This window comes from Miniopterus natalensis, chromosome 8 (assembly GCF_054644295.1).
Source record: "Miniopterus natalensis isolate mMinNat1 chromosome 8, mMinNat1.hap1, whole genome shotgun sequence".
In the NCBI taxonomy this organism is placed as follows: Eukaryota; Metazoa; Chordata; class Mammalia; order Chiroptera; family Miniopteridae; genus Miniopterus; species Miniopterus natalensis.
In genome coordinates this window covers 51,785,305-51,800,534 of record NC_142088.1, presented here as the reverse complement: position 1 = coordinate 51,800,534, position 15,230 = coordinate 51,785,305, and the positions used below count along the sequence as shown (strand labels likewise).

General features: G+C 38.0%; 1 protein-coding gene across 1 annotated transcript in view; it reads left to right on the top strand.

Moving 5' to 3' along the window:
• The window catches only part of GALNT5 (polypeptide N-acetylgalactosaminyltransferase 5), a 38,818-nt gene that overhangs the window by 11,707 nt on the left and 11,881 nt on the right, over positions 1–15,230 (top strand). The window contains exons 2-5 of the mRNA XM_016199327.2: positions 4,299–4,465; positions 6,455–6,574; positions 13,431–13,566; positions 14,169–14,288. Coding sequence (XP_016054813.2) covers positions 4,299–4,465; positions 6,455–6,574; positions 13,431–13,566; positions 14,169–14,288 — 543 coding nt within the window. The remainder of the gene's footprint in view (positions 1–4,298; positions 4,466–6,454; positions 6,575–13,430; positions 13,567–14,168; positions 14,289–15,230) is intronic.

Genomic DNA, 15,230 nt, shown 5'->3' with positions numbered 1-15,230 from the left:
TAGCGTTCTTGGTTAACTCTTCCCAATGTAACCAGATGCTCCTACAGTCAACCAAATTTCAGCCAGAAAGCAGCTCTCAGGACTTCACAGCTAGGCTTGTTTGTTCAGATGGCTCATGCAGACTTTGTGCAGCGGACCCTTCCTTTTTAGAACTGATTTATTTTTTCAGCACCAAAGGTTGTAAAGACTATATAAGTGTGAAATGTGTATTTCCCGTTCATTGACATTATAATGTTAAAAAGGTCATAGGAAGTCACTGATTCCTCTTCTACCCTCTCTTTCATTTTCTACTCCTCTTAGCTTTCCTTCCTCTTCCCCAAACTAAAGCCGGAGAAGAAACATTTAACGATTCTACATCAGTACTCTCAAAATCCTCTGCTACTTTTCTTTCCACCTCATTTGCTCTGATGACCCCTAAACTTGGACTGATCCAACAATCTGCCTTATCTCTTCCTAGGCTGCCAGACACTGGTAGAGCAAACCACACTTGTATTTTGACTAAAATTTGGGGATATCCAAATTCAGGGTAGTGCTCAATGCCCCTTAGAATTATTTGTGTGTGTGTGGGGGGGGTAGTTAGCCAGTACTGTCTCCCATTGTTCATTGTCTATTCCAAATATTCTCTATTCTCCTCAAGTTTCTACTTTATTTATATTAGCAAATAACCTTTCCTCCACTATGAACTCCAAATTCTTTTAACTTCTCATCCCAAACACATAGAATTATCAGTATATACTACCACCTTTTATTCTTTCTATCTCAAAGGGAATATCTTTTTCTGCCATTTAAACGTGTGATTTAAGCTCCATTCCAACTCTATTCATTCAACCACCCATTCAATCCATAATTATTAAATAATTATTATGTGCAACTATGCTAGAAGCTTATGGTACTGTACTAAGCAAGGAAGATTTCCCCTGCCCTTAGGAATTTCTAGATTCAGAAGATAAAGGAAAAGTCAATAAATTAATGCTCCTACAAAAATACCAATGACTGTAAGAGAGAATAAAAGGAGGGTAGTTAAATTTTGATTGAATAGTCAGAGAAGGCTTCTCTGTGGAAGCAATATTTCAGCTAAGACCTAAATGTAGAGAAGCCAACCATGAAGGCATAGGGAGGGTGGAAGTTATATTAGACTTTAAAGAAACAAAGCTGAAAGAGTTTAACATCATTTAAGGAATTAAAAGAAGGCCTAAGTGGCAGTGGGAGTGTGTGATATGATAGTAGAATAACCCACAAACAGTTGGAGAGATGGCCAAAGGTCATACCATACTGGGTCCTCTAGGCTATGGTAAAAATTTTGGAATTTTTTTTTACTTTGTCCCACCGGAATCACTGAAGGATTTTAAACAGGAGAGAAGTGTGGATGTGGTGAAGAGTGGAAACAGAGAGTTTAGTTAGGAGACTTCAGCAATAATCCTGGAGGAAAATTATGGAAGCTCAAGAAGAAGGGGTGGTAACAGAGGAGGTGTAAAGTTGGAGCTGAGATATATTTTGGTAATACAACAGGCAGAGGTTAATGAGAGATTGGTTTTACTAACAGGAAGAGAGTGAATCTAGGAAAATATACATAAAGGTAGGTGGTGATGTCATTAATTAAGAGAGAAAATGCAGAGGAACTGGTTGGATAAAGTAGTGAAATAAAGATCTCTTCACAAACTTATGAGTAAGATGCCTATGAGACATTCAGAGGTGAGGTTAAGTAATTGGTTGGATATATAAGTCTGGAATTTAGAGGTGAAATCTGGCCAGAATATAAATTTGGAAGATAATATTTAAAGCTGTGGAAATGGATGAGATCATACAGTGGCATTGAAACAAAAACCAGGACCCACCACTGAGAATCTTCTGTTTAGAGAGTAAGAAGAGGGAAAAGCCAGTGAGTGATGGGTGAAAACCAGGAAAGTATAGTGTTCATGGGACAGAAAAAAAGAAAAAAGAAAGTGATCCAAGGAGGCAAGACTTGTCAATTGTGTCAGCTACCACTGTAAGGCTGATTAATGCAAGGAGAGAGACCTTGCCAATAGTCATAAAAATCACTGATTCTTTCAACTATCAACTGTATTTGTGCATTCCCTGAAGCCAATAAATATGATTCTTTTTCTTCCTACTGAAGAAAGGGAGAGGGGCCTGACTCAGGGGTTGAACAATGACCTAGGATCCAGGAGATCTCGATTTGATTCTCCGTCAGGGAACATGCCTGGGTTGCGGGCTTGATCCCCTGTTGGGGGCCTGCAGGAGGCAGCCGATCAATGACTCTCTCATCATTGATGTTTCTTTCTCTCTCTCTCCCTCTCCCTTCCTCTCTCTGAAATCAATAAAGATATATTTTTAAAAACAAAAGGAAAGGAAGAGGGAACAGGGTGACAATTTTCCCTGCATCCCACCTAGCTATCCTATCTCTTTTCTTTCTAGGTTTCCTCCCAAAATAGTCTATAAAGTAGTCTACACTCCCTCATCAAACTTTTACTCTAAAGTCATTGTATTCTAGCTCTACCCATTCCCTCCTTGGGGAACTTTAGTTCTATTACCTCTGGTCTTTGATGGTCACCACCAGAGATTCTGAGAATTGGACTCTCACATTAGAGATATTTTGCTTTCTGAAAATAAATTCAGAGTTTATTATTGTTATTTTTTAAACATATTTTTATTGATTTCAGAGAGAGAGGAAGGGGGAAAGGGAGGGATAGAAACATCATTGATGAGAGAGTCATTGATTGGCTGTGCCCTGCAAGCAAGATCGAGCCTGCAACCCCAGCACAGGCCCTGTCTGGGAATCGAACCGTGATCTCATGGATCATAGGTCGATGCTCAATCACTGATTGAATTTAACTATGGACCAACTTTACAGTGCTGTGCAAATGTGATTTTACTATGATTTTTATTCATACCTGTTTCTTATTTATGAACTAAACAAAGTGCTTGTTTATAATAAGTTTGTTAGGTAACAAACTATGTTATCTGGCAGAAGGGCCTGCTTCCCACAAAATGCCAAATTACTGCCAGCTGCTTTTACTCTTGTATTGTTAAGACTTCCTGAATGTTTATTTCTGGAGCAAGATTTGACCCAGACTTTGAGTCCCAACTCTACCATTTACAAACAGTGTAATCATGGTCTAGTCTCCCCATGACTTCAATTATTCACCTATAAAAAGAGAAAGATATGCTGTTGGTTTGAGGTTAAAACTGAAATAATGCAGAGTGCCTATAGTATTTACTTATGATCACTATAATTTAATTATTGCATTGCTAACAGTTGTGTTAAAGGATGGCAAATACTCTTTGTGAGGTTCCACTGGGCACCATCCCATGAATAGCAACACATGCAGGAGATGGAAAAAATGCCAAAAGTGAGTCGGTATGTAGTGCAAGGCATGGAAAAAAAAACAAGACAAATTACAACCCACCTGAATACCAACTCCCACTGTAGCCTTCTTCTCATTTTTATGCCAGCAAAATGATTTTAACTTTCAACTGTGGCTAATCTTTAGCAGAGAGTCTCAGCAAGAAACCCCCAAATAAACAGAGAAGATGAAGAATTTAATTAGTATATATATATCATTATACATAACATGATATATATATAATTTGGTGTATATATATATTTGGTATTAATATGTTTAAGTGCAGAGTGGAAGAAAGATATTTCCTTTGGCACTTGGCAGAAGGCCAGTTGGAAGGACAATCATAAACTACTTGGTAGCATTATATAATTCTGAATGTTCGCTTGTGTTACATAATCTAATTAGGATAACAGTAGCTCCCATTTGGTGAATTTCTGTGCCAAAAACTGTGCTAGGCATTTTATGTACATTCTCATTTGGCTGTAAAACTCTCTTCAATAAGAACCATGGCCTCATCTTACAGATGAGGAAACTGAGGCATGGAGAGATTGAGGTATCAATGAATAAGGATCTTAGAAATATTTGTGGTGGGACTCAAAATAGTGTCTAACCATCTGCAAAGCCCACATCCTTCCCCCTACAGCGTGATCCTCCACAGGAAGTTCTCATGTATCGAATTGTTAGCCCATTTTTAGCAACTCCTGTTATTGGCTATTCTTCCTTTGCTCTTTTATACCCCTCCTCAAGAAAAAGCACACAATAGAATCCTCTTTGATATATAGATAGATGGATGGATAGATAGATATGTACATATACACACAATCCCACTCATTCATACATGATAGATGATAGATAGATATGTGTATATACACACAATCGCACTCTATAACTTTTAAAACCATCCTGTGGATCTTGTTAGCACATCGCTTGTGCTCTGCTTGTGTTCTGGCCCAGGTGTGCAAAGCAGCTAGTTCACAATAACCTCCCAACAACCAGTATCATCATGTGCTTTGTGGATGAAGTGTGGTCCACTCTGCTGAGGTCTGTTCATAGTGTCCTCAATCGCTCTCCTCCGCATCTCATCAAGGAGATTCTGCTGGTGGATGACTTTAGCACTAAAGGTAAGAAAACCAATCCTGAAAAATGAAAGTTTGCTATAAAACAATTGAAGTTTGGCTCAATGGCAAATTTACAGGGCAATTTGATAAAACATATGCATTTTACAAATGCCAAATCATTGCTTCTAACTACCATCCAGGGCCCTGTTCAGTTAGCCTCCTCAAACTGCCTTTCAGCTAGACTTCTCTGTCATGGAGGAATGATTTTTTAGCTACAGCTCCTAGGAAATGGACACTTTGAAGTTCTAGAAACCAGAAGTTCTGTACAATTGCACAAACACCTTTTTATGGGATCCAATAAGCAAATACCCCACAATTAATGGGGTGCCTTTCCTATAACTAAAGTTAGTTAGACTATGGAAAAGAAGGAAATAGAAGGCCTATGGCTTCTTCCTCAAGAGCAAAAAATATATTATGTTTTCAGTTAACTATTAAAAAGACAAACTGCCAATGGGACCAGAGAGATGAAGTTCTAACAGAGTTCAAAAGCAGAATCCACCATGACAGGGCTTTACATTTATTTTGTTTATTACAGAGAAGAATCTCTTCGGATTGTCAAATAATTTGTATATGTAACTGGTCCCATAACTATCAGAGGTCCCATGACTGTCATGTTATGAATTCCCCAAACTCCAAAAAATTTTAGAAAATAGCAAAGAGATGGCAAACCTTAATGGAACAGCTTAGCCTTAATCAAGACCACAGTGACAGCCAGTTTTCTCAGCCTCAGAGTTCTGACCGGAATCACACAGAGCTCCAGGAGCAGTGAGATGCCTAAGGAAACTAATCGGAAGCTTTAAGAAAGCATGAACAGAAATAGTATGTAGTTACTAAGCAGATAATAGTAGAAGTGGCATATCCAGATATTGTGGGACCTGAAGCTTCCATGGAGTCTCTCTAAGAAAAACAACCCAACATGAGTAGGAAAGTGAGCAGCTAAAGTATTCCTAAAAACCATTCCTCCTTGGGATACCCGTCAATAGCTTAATTGCACATAGAAGTGACTGCAAGGCACAGCAAAATATCTCATAAAAACACACACACAAAAATGTTCCTTTAGCTGGATCCCTCTTTGGCCATCCAACAAGACAGGGTCGGTGTGATGGAGGGGGATGTGGCAGCAGGAAGTAACAGAGTTCTTAACCAATTACAGTTGCAACATCTTTCTTTTGCAGATTTTTCAGTTTGCATACAATGCTTAGCCTCTTCCCCGGGCCTTAGAAGGGGTTTTTCTAAGGGGGGAAGGGTTGTGCAACTTTATTTTCATTTATTTCAAGGTAAATTTGCCCCTTAGAAATACTCAGAAAAGGTGAACCTTCCTCTGTATAATTTGGCAACACTGAAAAGAATTTGGGATTTAAGAAAACAGTTCAGAGTATTGAGCCCAGATAAAAATTCATCCAAGAAAATGACATCAGAAAATAAAATCATGGCCAATAGAATAAAATTTCATATGCAACAGCATGATGAATCTCCAAGGCATTATGCTGAGTGAAATAAGTCAGACAGAGAAAGGCAAATACAATATGATTTCACTTAAATGTAGAATCTAAAAAAAAAATTAAAAATAAATAAATGAACAACAGCAAAATCAGAAACAAACTCATAGATATAGAGAACAAATTGATGATTGCTATATGGGAGGGGCTTGTGGAGATGGGTGAAAAATGTGAAGGGATTAAGGAGTACAAATTGCCAGTTATGAAAGCAGTCACAGGGATGTAAGTTACAGGGCAGGGAATATAGTCAATAACATTGTAATAACTATGTATGGTGTCAGACTTATTGGGGTGATCACTTTGTAAGTCATATACATATCTAATCACTATGTTTTATACCTAATACTAATATAATATTGTATGTCAATTGTAATTGAAAAATATTTTTAAATTTATAAATATCACAGTTTGGGGAGTTTGACATTGAGGAGGCACTACTTTTGGTATTATCCACTTTAAGTGACGTCTTACCTATCTTTACACTCTGATATAGATTACCTAAAAGATAATTTGGATAAATACATGTCTCAGTTTCCAAAAGTTCGGATTCTTCACCTCAAAGAGAGACACGGCTTAATAAGAGCCAGACTGGCAGGGGCACAGAGTGCAACAGGTAAGAAGCTGCTAATTTTTTGTTTTGATTATATTTTTGTTTTATTTTAATGTTTTCAAATGTGCATCAAATGTAAAATAATAGTACAGTTCATACCCATATATCTGTCATTTTTCACAGTAAGTGCTTCATCACAGCACATACACAGACACGTCTATACATGCACACTTGTTTTCCCTGAACGTTTGAAAAGGAATTTACAGACTTCATGACACTGTGCTCCTAAGTACCTCAACAAGCATCTCTGAAGAACAGAGACATTCTCTTATATAAGCACAACTTTCATACTTAAATATCACCTAATATATTATCTTTGCAAATTTTCTCATTGCTCCCAAAATATTTCATATAGCTATTTTTTTCTTTTGAAATTTGAAATCTAATTAAGTTTCAAACACTGCATTTTGTTTGGTCTCCTTAGTCTTCTCAGTGTAGAACAGACAACACCACAACCATTGTTTGCTTACCATTGACTTGTGTTTGTGGTGGTGGTTCTTTATTTTTGAAGAGTATAGGCCATTTATTTTGTATAATTGACCACATTTTGAAATTTTTCCTTTCCTCAGGATAAATGTTTTTGGCATGAATACTATATAGAACTCAACTGCATAGGTGATGGGCATTGTATACTTACGATTTCAAATCAAGAGGCACATGATGTCAAGGTGCCCTGCTATTGGTTATACTAATTTGGGGTACTTGATTAAAATATTAACAGCTAGAGTTTTCATTTGGTAGTGAGAAGTTACTTGTGGGGTGATACTTTGATCCACACCAATATCTTGTTTTCTTTTTTTAAATATATCTTTTTGGATTTCAGAGAGAGGAAGGGAGAGAGAGAGAGAGAGAAACATCAATGATGAGAGTCAATTATCGGCTGCCTTAGGCACCCCACCCCCCCTTACTGGGGATTGAGCCTGCTACCTGGGCATGTGTCCTGTCAGGAAATCGAACCTCGATCTCCTGGATCATAGGTCAATACTCAACCACTGAGCCACGTTGGCTAGACTATCCTATTTTCCTTAGACTTTATCTAATGGTTTAGTGTTCTATGATAATCATTGTTTGAATCAATTACTACACTGAGGGCTGCAAATTTGTTTTTCTAATTCTATCATTTCTTCTTTTATTAGCTGGCATTCACTCATAGAAAAGGAATCTCTCTCTCCCTCCCTTCCACTCTCCTTCTTTCTTAATGTCCCCACCACTATGCATTTACAGCTTAAAAAATTCAATGTGTATTTTATCAGCATTACTGGGGAGGGGTGTCCAAATTATCGCAAATTCGACCACTAGGAGTGCCTTCAAGCCTGTGCTTTGTTGACCTGACCCCATCAGTATTTCAGGACTTCAGAATTTTTTAATTCTCTCTTCTCTGATATATGTCTGCTCTTCTGATAGTCCTTCTGCCTCTCAAAGAGCAATATGGCTTCACCTCTTTTTAGTGTGTGGGTGCTGGTGGTGAATGGGAGGAAGCAAATATTTTCTGTCCATGGGTATTTTAAACATAACATCAAACATTTTGGTTCATCTTCACATCCTCTATGGAAGGACCTGTACCTCATAAAGATATCTGACCTTATGTACCAAGCACCATTCTAAACACTATCTATATTAATTAATTTAATCCTCAAATAATTCTATGAGGTGGGTACAGTCAGTTTCATTTTACAGGTTAGGACATAAAGGCACAGTGAGGTTAAGATTTGTCCATGTTCTCCTAACTAATAAGTGGTAGAGCCAGGATTGGAAGACAGAAACCTTTGCTCTAGAATCTTCACTCTTATCTCCTACACTTTGTTGCCTATAAACTTGTAACTGTCACTCTTCCCCTGTAGGCCATGGCATTGCAAACCTCCACCAGCTTGCACTCAAGCATATTCTAGTGGTGAATTATGTGCTCACCTGAGTTTCACTTTCTACACCAAATTTGGAACTCTTGTTATTCCATTGGTTTGCTAAAAAGTTTCTTCTCTTTGTAATGGAAATTTTCAGTTGAAAACAAATATATCACATCAAAGTTGCCATTGCAATGGCAGCTAAGATTCTTAATAGTGAACTGCCTTTTGAAAAATTAAATGAAATTCCACATTTGACTTTCTATGCAAAGTAACTATCCACAAATGATGCAAAAATAGGCTAGTCGAGAAATAGTCCAGGCACATAACTTTTGAGCTGAGATCTGGGTGAAGAACATTCTCAGGCAAATGGAACAAGAAGTGCAAATATCCTGATACAGAAACAAACTCTGTATATTCAAGTTAAAGAAAGAAGTTTATTATGGCTGATGAATGCTGACTGTGGAGAGAGAGGTAGGAGATTTATTTGGGGAGAAAGGCAAAGGTAGGTGTTTATAAAGTTTTATGCACCATTTAAGGCATGTAGGAATTATTCTTGGTATAATGTGAAGCCAATAAGGACATTTAAAAAAGAGAGCAGTTATCTGAGTTATATTTTAAAAGCTCACTGTGGTCACTTTGTAGAGAATGGATATTAAGGAAATTAGAGAGAAAAGAGGGAGACCAATTAGAAGGCTATAGTGCTTGTCTAGGCACCAGAAAGCTACCAAGACAGATGGAGGAAGTGGTCAGACTTAGAATTTATTGTGGTCATGGAGCTTACAGGACTTGACATCAAATAAGATGCGAAGAAAGTAGTAAAGAGAGGAATCAAGAAAGAAACCTAGGATTGGAAAGAATCAAAACAATTCAGTGGGTGGTGGAGTCATAACCAGAGGAATGGATTTGGGATTGCAAATGAGTTCTAAGTTTGAGATGAAAATTAGACATCCATATAGATGTCTAAGAAAGATAATGAATACAAGGCCACAAATGTGCTGCTTGTAAAAAATGTTTCTCTGCCTGCACAGAGTACAAAGCATGCCAGTAAGAATCTCCCTAACAGTGTAAATTGTTAGATGACAGGGGAGGCTGCCTTTAATGTGTTATGAACTTGATCACAGCAGTTGATTGGCCTGTTCAAGTACTTGTAGTTACAACTGTAAACTAATTTCTTTGAATTTAATAAATTTAAATATAAAAATGTAAATTTGTTTCTCATTCATTCATTAGCATCCTTGAGTACATTAGCTCAGTTTTATTTTAGTAACTTTTAAACTATTTTGACCATTACACACATTATAAAATAAATTTTACATCACAACCCAGTAGAGTCCCTGGAATTCTGAAAGAGTCTTCTACAAAATAATTAGGGCAAAGCAGTGACTCTGATCACTAACAATTCCACTACACATTCAGGCTCCAGGGCTCGATTGGTTCTTCATCTGAGTCTGATTCGAGTGAAAAGATCAGGTCCAATCAGTTGTTTACTGGGAATGAAGAGTTAGAGAGGTCAAGTAGGATTTCAAAATGTGAAGGGCAGGCCATGGTCAATGAAACTCTAGGGAAAGGCTCCTACATGAAAGTGAAAGAAGTAAGAAGAGATGGGGTAGTTTAGGTACAAAGAAATAAACCGATCAGCTGGCCCAGTAACTTATTGCCCTGCCTGGAGGAGCCTGTAGTCAGGCAAGTTCAGTAGAGAGTCAGAGTAGAGATCACATTTTCAAATCCTTCATGGCCTTTAGCAAAACACTTGATATTGCTGTTTGCATTCCAAAGAATCAGTTGGCTAACTTTAAGAAGTGACAGCTAACTCCTGGCCAACTCTGAGGTCTCCTGAAGAGCAACAGTCCTGTAAATTTCTACAACTAGTTTCTGCTGAAGTTAGAACAGGTGGTTTTCTTAGCATCACTTATAAATCATTATGTAAAATTAAAGGCAAGCCAGGTCCACATTCCTCAAGGAACCCTAAACAACACTTCAGCACTACTCTGTGCTGGCAGCAATCTCCCAAGCTGGTCGGCTAAATATAAGTGGGAGTCGTGCTCAAAAAGGAGCCAAAGCTGTTTGGCATATTGAGTGGCTCTCGGTTGGCCAAAAAAATAAATAAATAAATTACAGTGAAACCCATATACAAACACTCTACTTACTCTTAGGAAACAAACAAACAAACAAAAAACCCTGCCAGGTGGCTATCAAGATTGAGTTAATTATTTTGAGCTGTAGCTTAAGCACTCATTGAAAAGATGTAAATAATACTCTCCATTTATTAATAATTTAGGTATCTGGTATATCTTAGAAATAGTCCCATCAGGTAAAGCTCAATGAGGTTAAAGTTAACTTATCCAGTGTTGCTAAGAGCAGCAGGGCTGGGATGAAGGCAGTTCTGTGTAACTTTGAACCTACATTCATTTCACCATGCCTCTCAGCCTCTCAGAGTCAGGGACAGTGTGTAAAATGTGCACAGACAATATCCAGAACAACTAAGAATCCCACCCATAGTTAACTACACCATTCCTTGTTCTGATTCCTGAGGCCTTGTTTAAAAATAAAATGCCTGAATGTGGAACAATGACACTCTTGCACGGGAGGATGGTCTTCTCTCCCAAAGTACAATATAGAATTTTGTCCTATGTCTAGAGCAGATGTTACTTCCCTCTGGCCCTGGCAACACGTGAATGGGATGGGCATGTATTGAATGCAAGTTTGGGGACCCATTTGCTGCCACTGGGGACTGAGGAAGACGAACCAGGCCCCTTTGACCCTAAAGCCTGTTATGGGGATGGGGACAGGGTTTAGCAGAGACTGCTCTTAAACTTTGGGTCTTAATGGACAGAAGTAGGAGTGGAACCTTAGCAGACCATGCTTACGTGTTTTACACACCTAGATGACCCCTGCAAACCTTCCCACAACAGGGAAAGGGCTGTGCAAAAGGACACTCTTAGGAGAAAATGACCTCTCATTATCAAACAAACTATAATTCCCTGAAATTAGGACTCTCCCAGCATGATCAGGACATGTAATTGCTGTCTCCAAGGGTAGGAAACTTGGTGGGAATGCAAGGCTTCTGACTAGTACAACCTGGTTTGGTCTAAAGAGTCTTCTCAAGAACTTGTCCCACCAAGACCTTGACTAAGATAGGTTCTTTACCTTCATGCCAAAATTCCATTGTTGATCAAGTAATTAATAATATACTGAATTCCATTCATTTGAGAGGCAGCTTATAGATTTCAGTGGATAAAGGCCCATCATCCAGATACCTGTTTTCATCTTGTTCCCTGCCTACTGCTGTCTTTTGCATTTACTTCAAGCCTTCCTATACTCAAAGTTCTGCCTCTTTCTGGCCTTTTTTTTTTTTTTTTAACTCAGGCTATGGAATGAACTATTTTCTAATATGCTGCTGCTTAGCTGTACAGTCTTGAAAAAATTACCTAAGTTCTTTGTTCCTCAGTTTTCTTCTCTCTTAAATGGGAATAAAAATTAGATCTACACTTCAGGTTTATTGTAAGGACTAAATAAGACAACTATGTATAATGCTTAGAACAGTCTCTGGCATAGAGCAAGCACTTAATAGATAATAAATGGTGTTATTATAGGTTTGTCAATGGCAGAGGAGAGCAGCCAGGTGTCAGAGTGATCAGTTAACACAGTGAGCCAAAATGAAGCTAGAATCAAGGTCTTAATCATTTACTGCAATAGTATAAGAAACTAAACAAAAAGAAAGTGCTGACTTCCACAATGTTCCATTTTTTTTCTGTGGAACAAGGCTGAGCTGGTGGGTAAGAACAGATATGAATCTCACTGTGAAAGGAGCCCACAACAAAAGGTTGAGAGGGAAGGGAAGGGCTAGGAGTGGAAAAGTACCGAAGACTCAGAGTGCACAAAAATGTCTCCAAGATCCACCCATTTCCCATAAGATGAAGCAGAGATATTGGCCAGAAGGAGAGGTCTCCAAGTGGAAAAACCTGGGATAGGAAAGCAGATATGCATAAAAGCATGTCCCACTGAGGAGGCGGGAAGGCCTGAGTCCTTGACTCCAGCGCACCGCTGGGCACCAAGTCTGAACGGGGAGGGTGGCTTCCTTTATGCAGCCTGCAGGGTAAAGCCTTTATAATTGCCTATGGTAGCGCCTGGAAGGTTACTTGTAGGATTTTGGCCAGGAGTCAGTTTCCTTAGATTATTATTAATCACACGTGCACATGCACACACACACACACATACGCACGCGCACACACGCTCCATTTGGAACAATTTAGATGCTGCTGAGATTTTTCTTGAGAAGAGAAAGAGCATTACTTCACCACAACTAATTTTTTTTTAAGAATTCTTAATAAATATTTCTGGCTTCCAAGGTTTTTTTCTCTTGTAATTCTTTTTAATTAGGATAAAATATACATAACATAAAATTTACCATCTTAATAATCATTTTAAAGTGTATAGTTCTGTTCTGTGAAGTATATTCACACTGTTGTGTAACCAATTTCCATAACTCTTTCATCTTGTAAAATTCAAACTCTGCACCCATTCAACAACTCCCCAATCCTCCCCTGTTCCCCTGTAACCCTTTTAACACTACCTCTTAGTTTTCCTGCTTCTTCCACTTTAACTTCTTTTCACCCCTATATGTGGAGCAATTTTTCCTCTTCATCATCCCTAAGATCAAACTTGGAATCTCAAATTTCTCCTGGTCTTCTGTCCAACAAAGTCCCCGCTCTCCAGAGTTAATGGGATGCATCCCCTTAAAGGGGACATAAGCAGCCATCTCTAATACTAAGTATTCCCTTAAGAATCTTGGCTACCTATTCTAAGTGGCTTATCCGTTTTTTCCAAACATAAATTATACTTGCCCCATACAAGTGCTAGAAACAAAATTTCTTTTATTTCTTTAGAAAATGAAAGTATAGGGTCAAGGAATTCAGTGAGAGGAAAAGACTGCTGCCTCTAGAACCACACTTCTGGAACAATATCTAAGACCTTCTATCACATTTTCAAATGGATTTTTTTTTCTGGCTCTTTAGGTGATGTGTTGACATTCTTAGATTCTCACGTCGAATGTAACATTGGTTGGTTGGAACCTCTTCTGGAAAGAGTTTATTTAAGTAGAAAGAAAGTAGCCTGTCCAGTAATTGAAGTCATCAATGATAAGGATATGAGGTAATATTGTTATATTCCACAAGATCCTTCTAAGAGAGTCTTTAACCAACAGCAACAGAGAGTACTGGTCACCCTCTTCATGTGGACATTTTTGCAAATCTAAGAAGTACTAAATGGAAATACATGATAGATATCTTGGGATCAGAGCCGGCAAATCTGTTTATTTGATCATTACAAATTCTGAACCCTTAACACCATTGTTCAGTTCTTTTTTCTTTCTATTCAGCTGAACCAAAAAATATTTATTTTTCTGAAGATGAGTTCTTATTTTGTAGTAAATACATATATATGCTTGTAAGTTGTTGTTCCTTCTTATTTTGTAGTAAATACATATATATGCTTATAAGTTGTTGTTCCCCCTCAAAAATGTCCAGAACATTATTATTTTTTTAAGTAGAAGTTAAAAATTAGCAATTCAGCCAATTGGTCACTAATGCAAATTGTACTTATAAATTTTCTTGAAATGTTATTTAAAAGTTTGTAATGACCTAAAATCATCTCCATAAGCACTTGTTTTATTCATTTAAACAAAACATGGTGTCAGGTCAGTTAAGTACATGTGTGTGATCTCAAGTAGCACTTTTGGTTTTTCCCTGGACTAGTTACATGACAGTGGACAACTTTCAAAGAGGCATCTTTGTGTGGCCCATGAACTTCGGTTGGAGAACAATTCCTCCGGATGTTGTTGCGAAAAACAAAATTAAAGAAACTGATATAATAAGGTAAGTGTGTGAAATTTAACATTAGGAAGCAGCCGTGTGTCTCTTTATAAAAGCATGGGAAGCAATTTCACAAAACAAGTATATCTTCCATTCAGTAGGACATCAAGAATTATAGTTGTAGCCAATAGACCAAAAATAAACAAAATTCTCCTGAGAAATTATTTTCCCATGACGAAAGCTCATTTTTCAAATGGCCAGTGGCACCCTAGTCAGCCTTGAACGCAGAGAAATTCACTAACGTGATTTCTGTTCTTTGGTATTTACAACCTAAGAAACATTAAGCTAGTTGAATATGCTGCATATATGCTATATAAACACACATAATATTAAACTCAACATGAGTAAAAACTAAGAGAGTAAATAATAGTAATAGAAGTATCATTATTAGAATAATAGCTACTGTTAGGATTTTCTTTTTGAGTTTCGTCTTACCTTTTTCATGGGAGGGGTGCCAACTTGTGTGAATGAATTAATAAATAGACACAGAAGCTGGATATGAATTAAAACTGGGGCTTCGTTGCTGAAAAAGCTAAACTGAAGAACACAACCTATACCGGAAGCCAAACGGAGACTTTCTAACTTCTTCCCCCGAGTCCAGCCCTGCAGGACAAGCAGGCAGCCAGCCTCAGGCTCTGCAGTGGGAGCTCTGAGCTTTCCCTGTCAGAGAGAGAACTTATGTAGATTCAAGTGAGCAAGTTCCAAGAGAAAGCCCAAGCCCAGACTGTGCATTGCAGCGTGCTCTCCCTGACTTTATCCTCAATGAAGCACACTCATCCCTTGCCAGGTGTGCTGCTTTCAGGAATGATGCTCCCTGCCAATGAAGCAGGAGTACCGTTCTTTATCAAGCACTCTGCATTTAACCCACTTTATAGCACTATGAGAAATGTGGCAGTATTCCCATTATAGAGATGTGAAAATTGAGACTTAAAAGAGTTAAGTAAT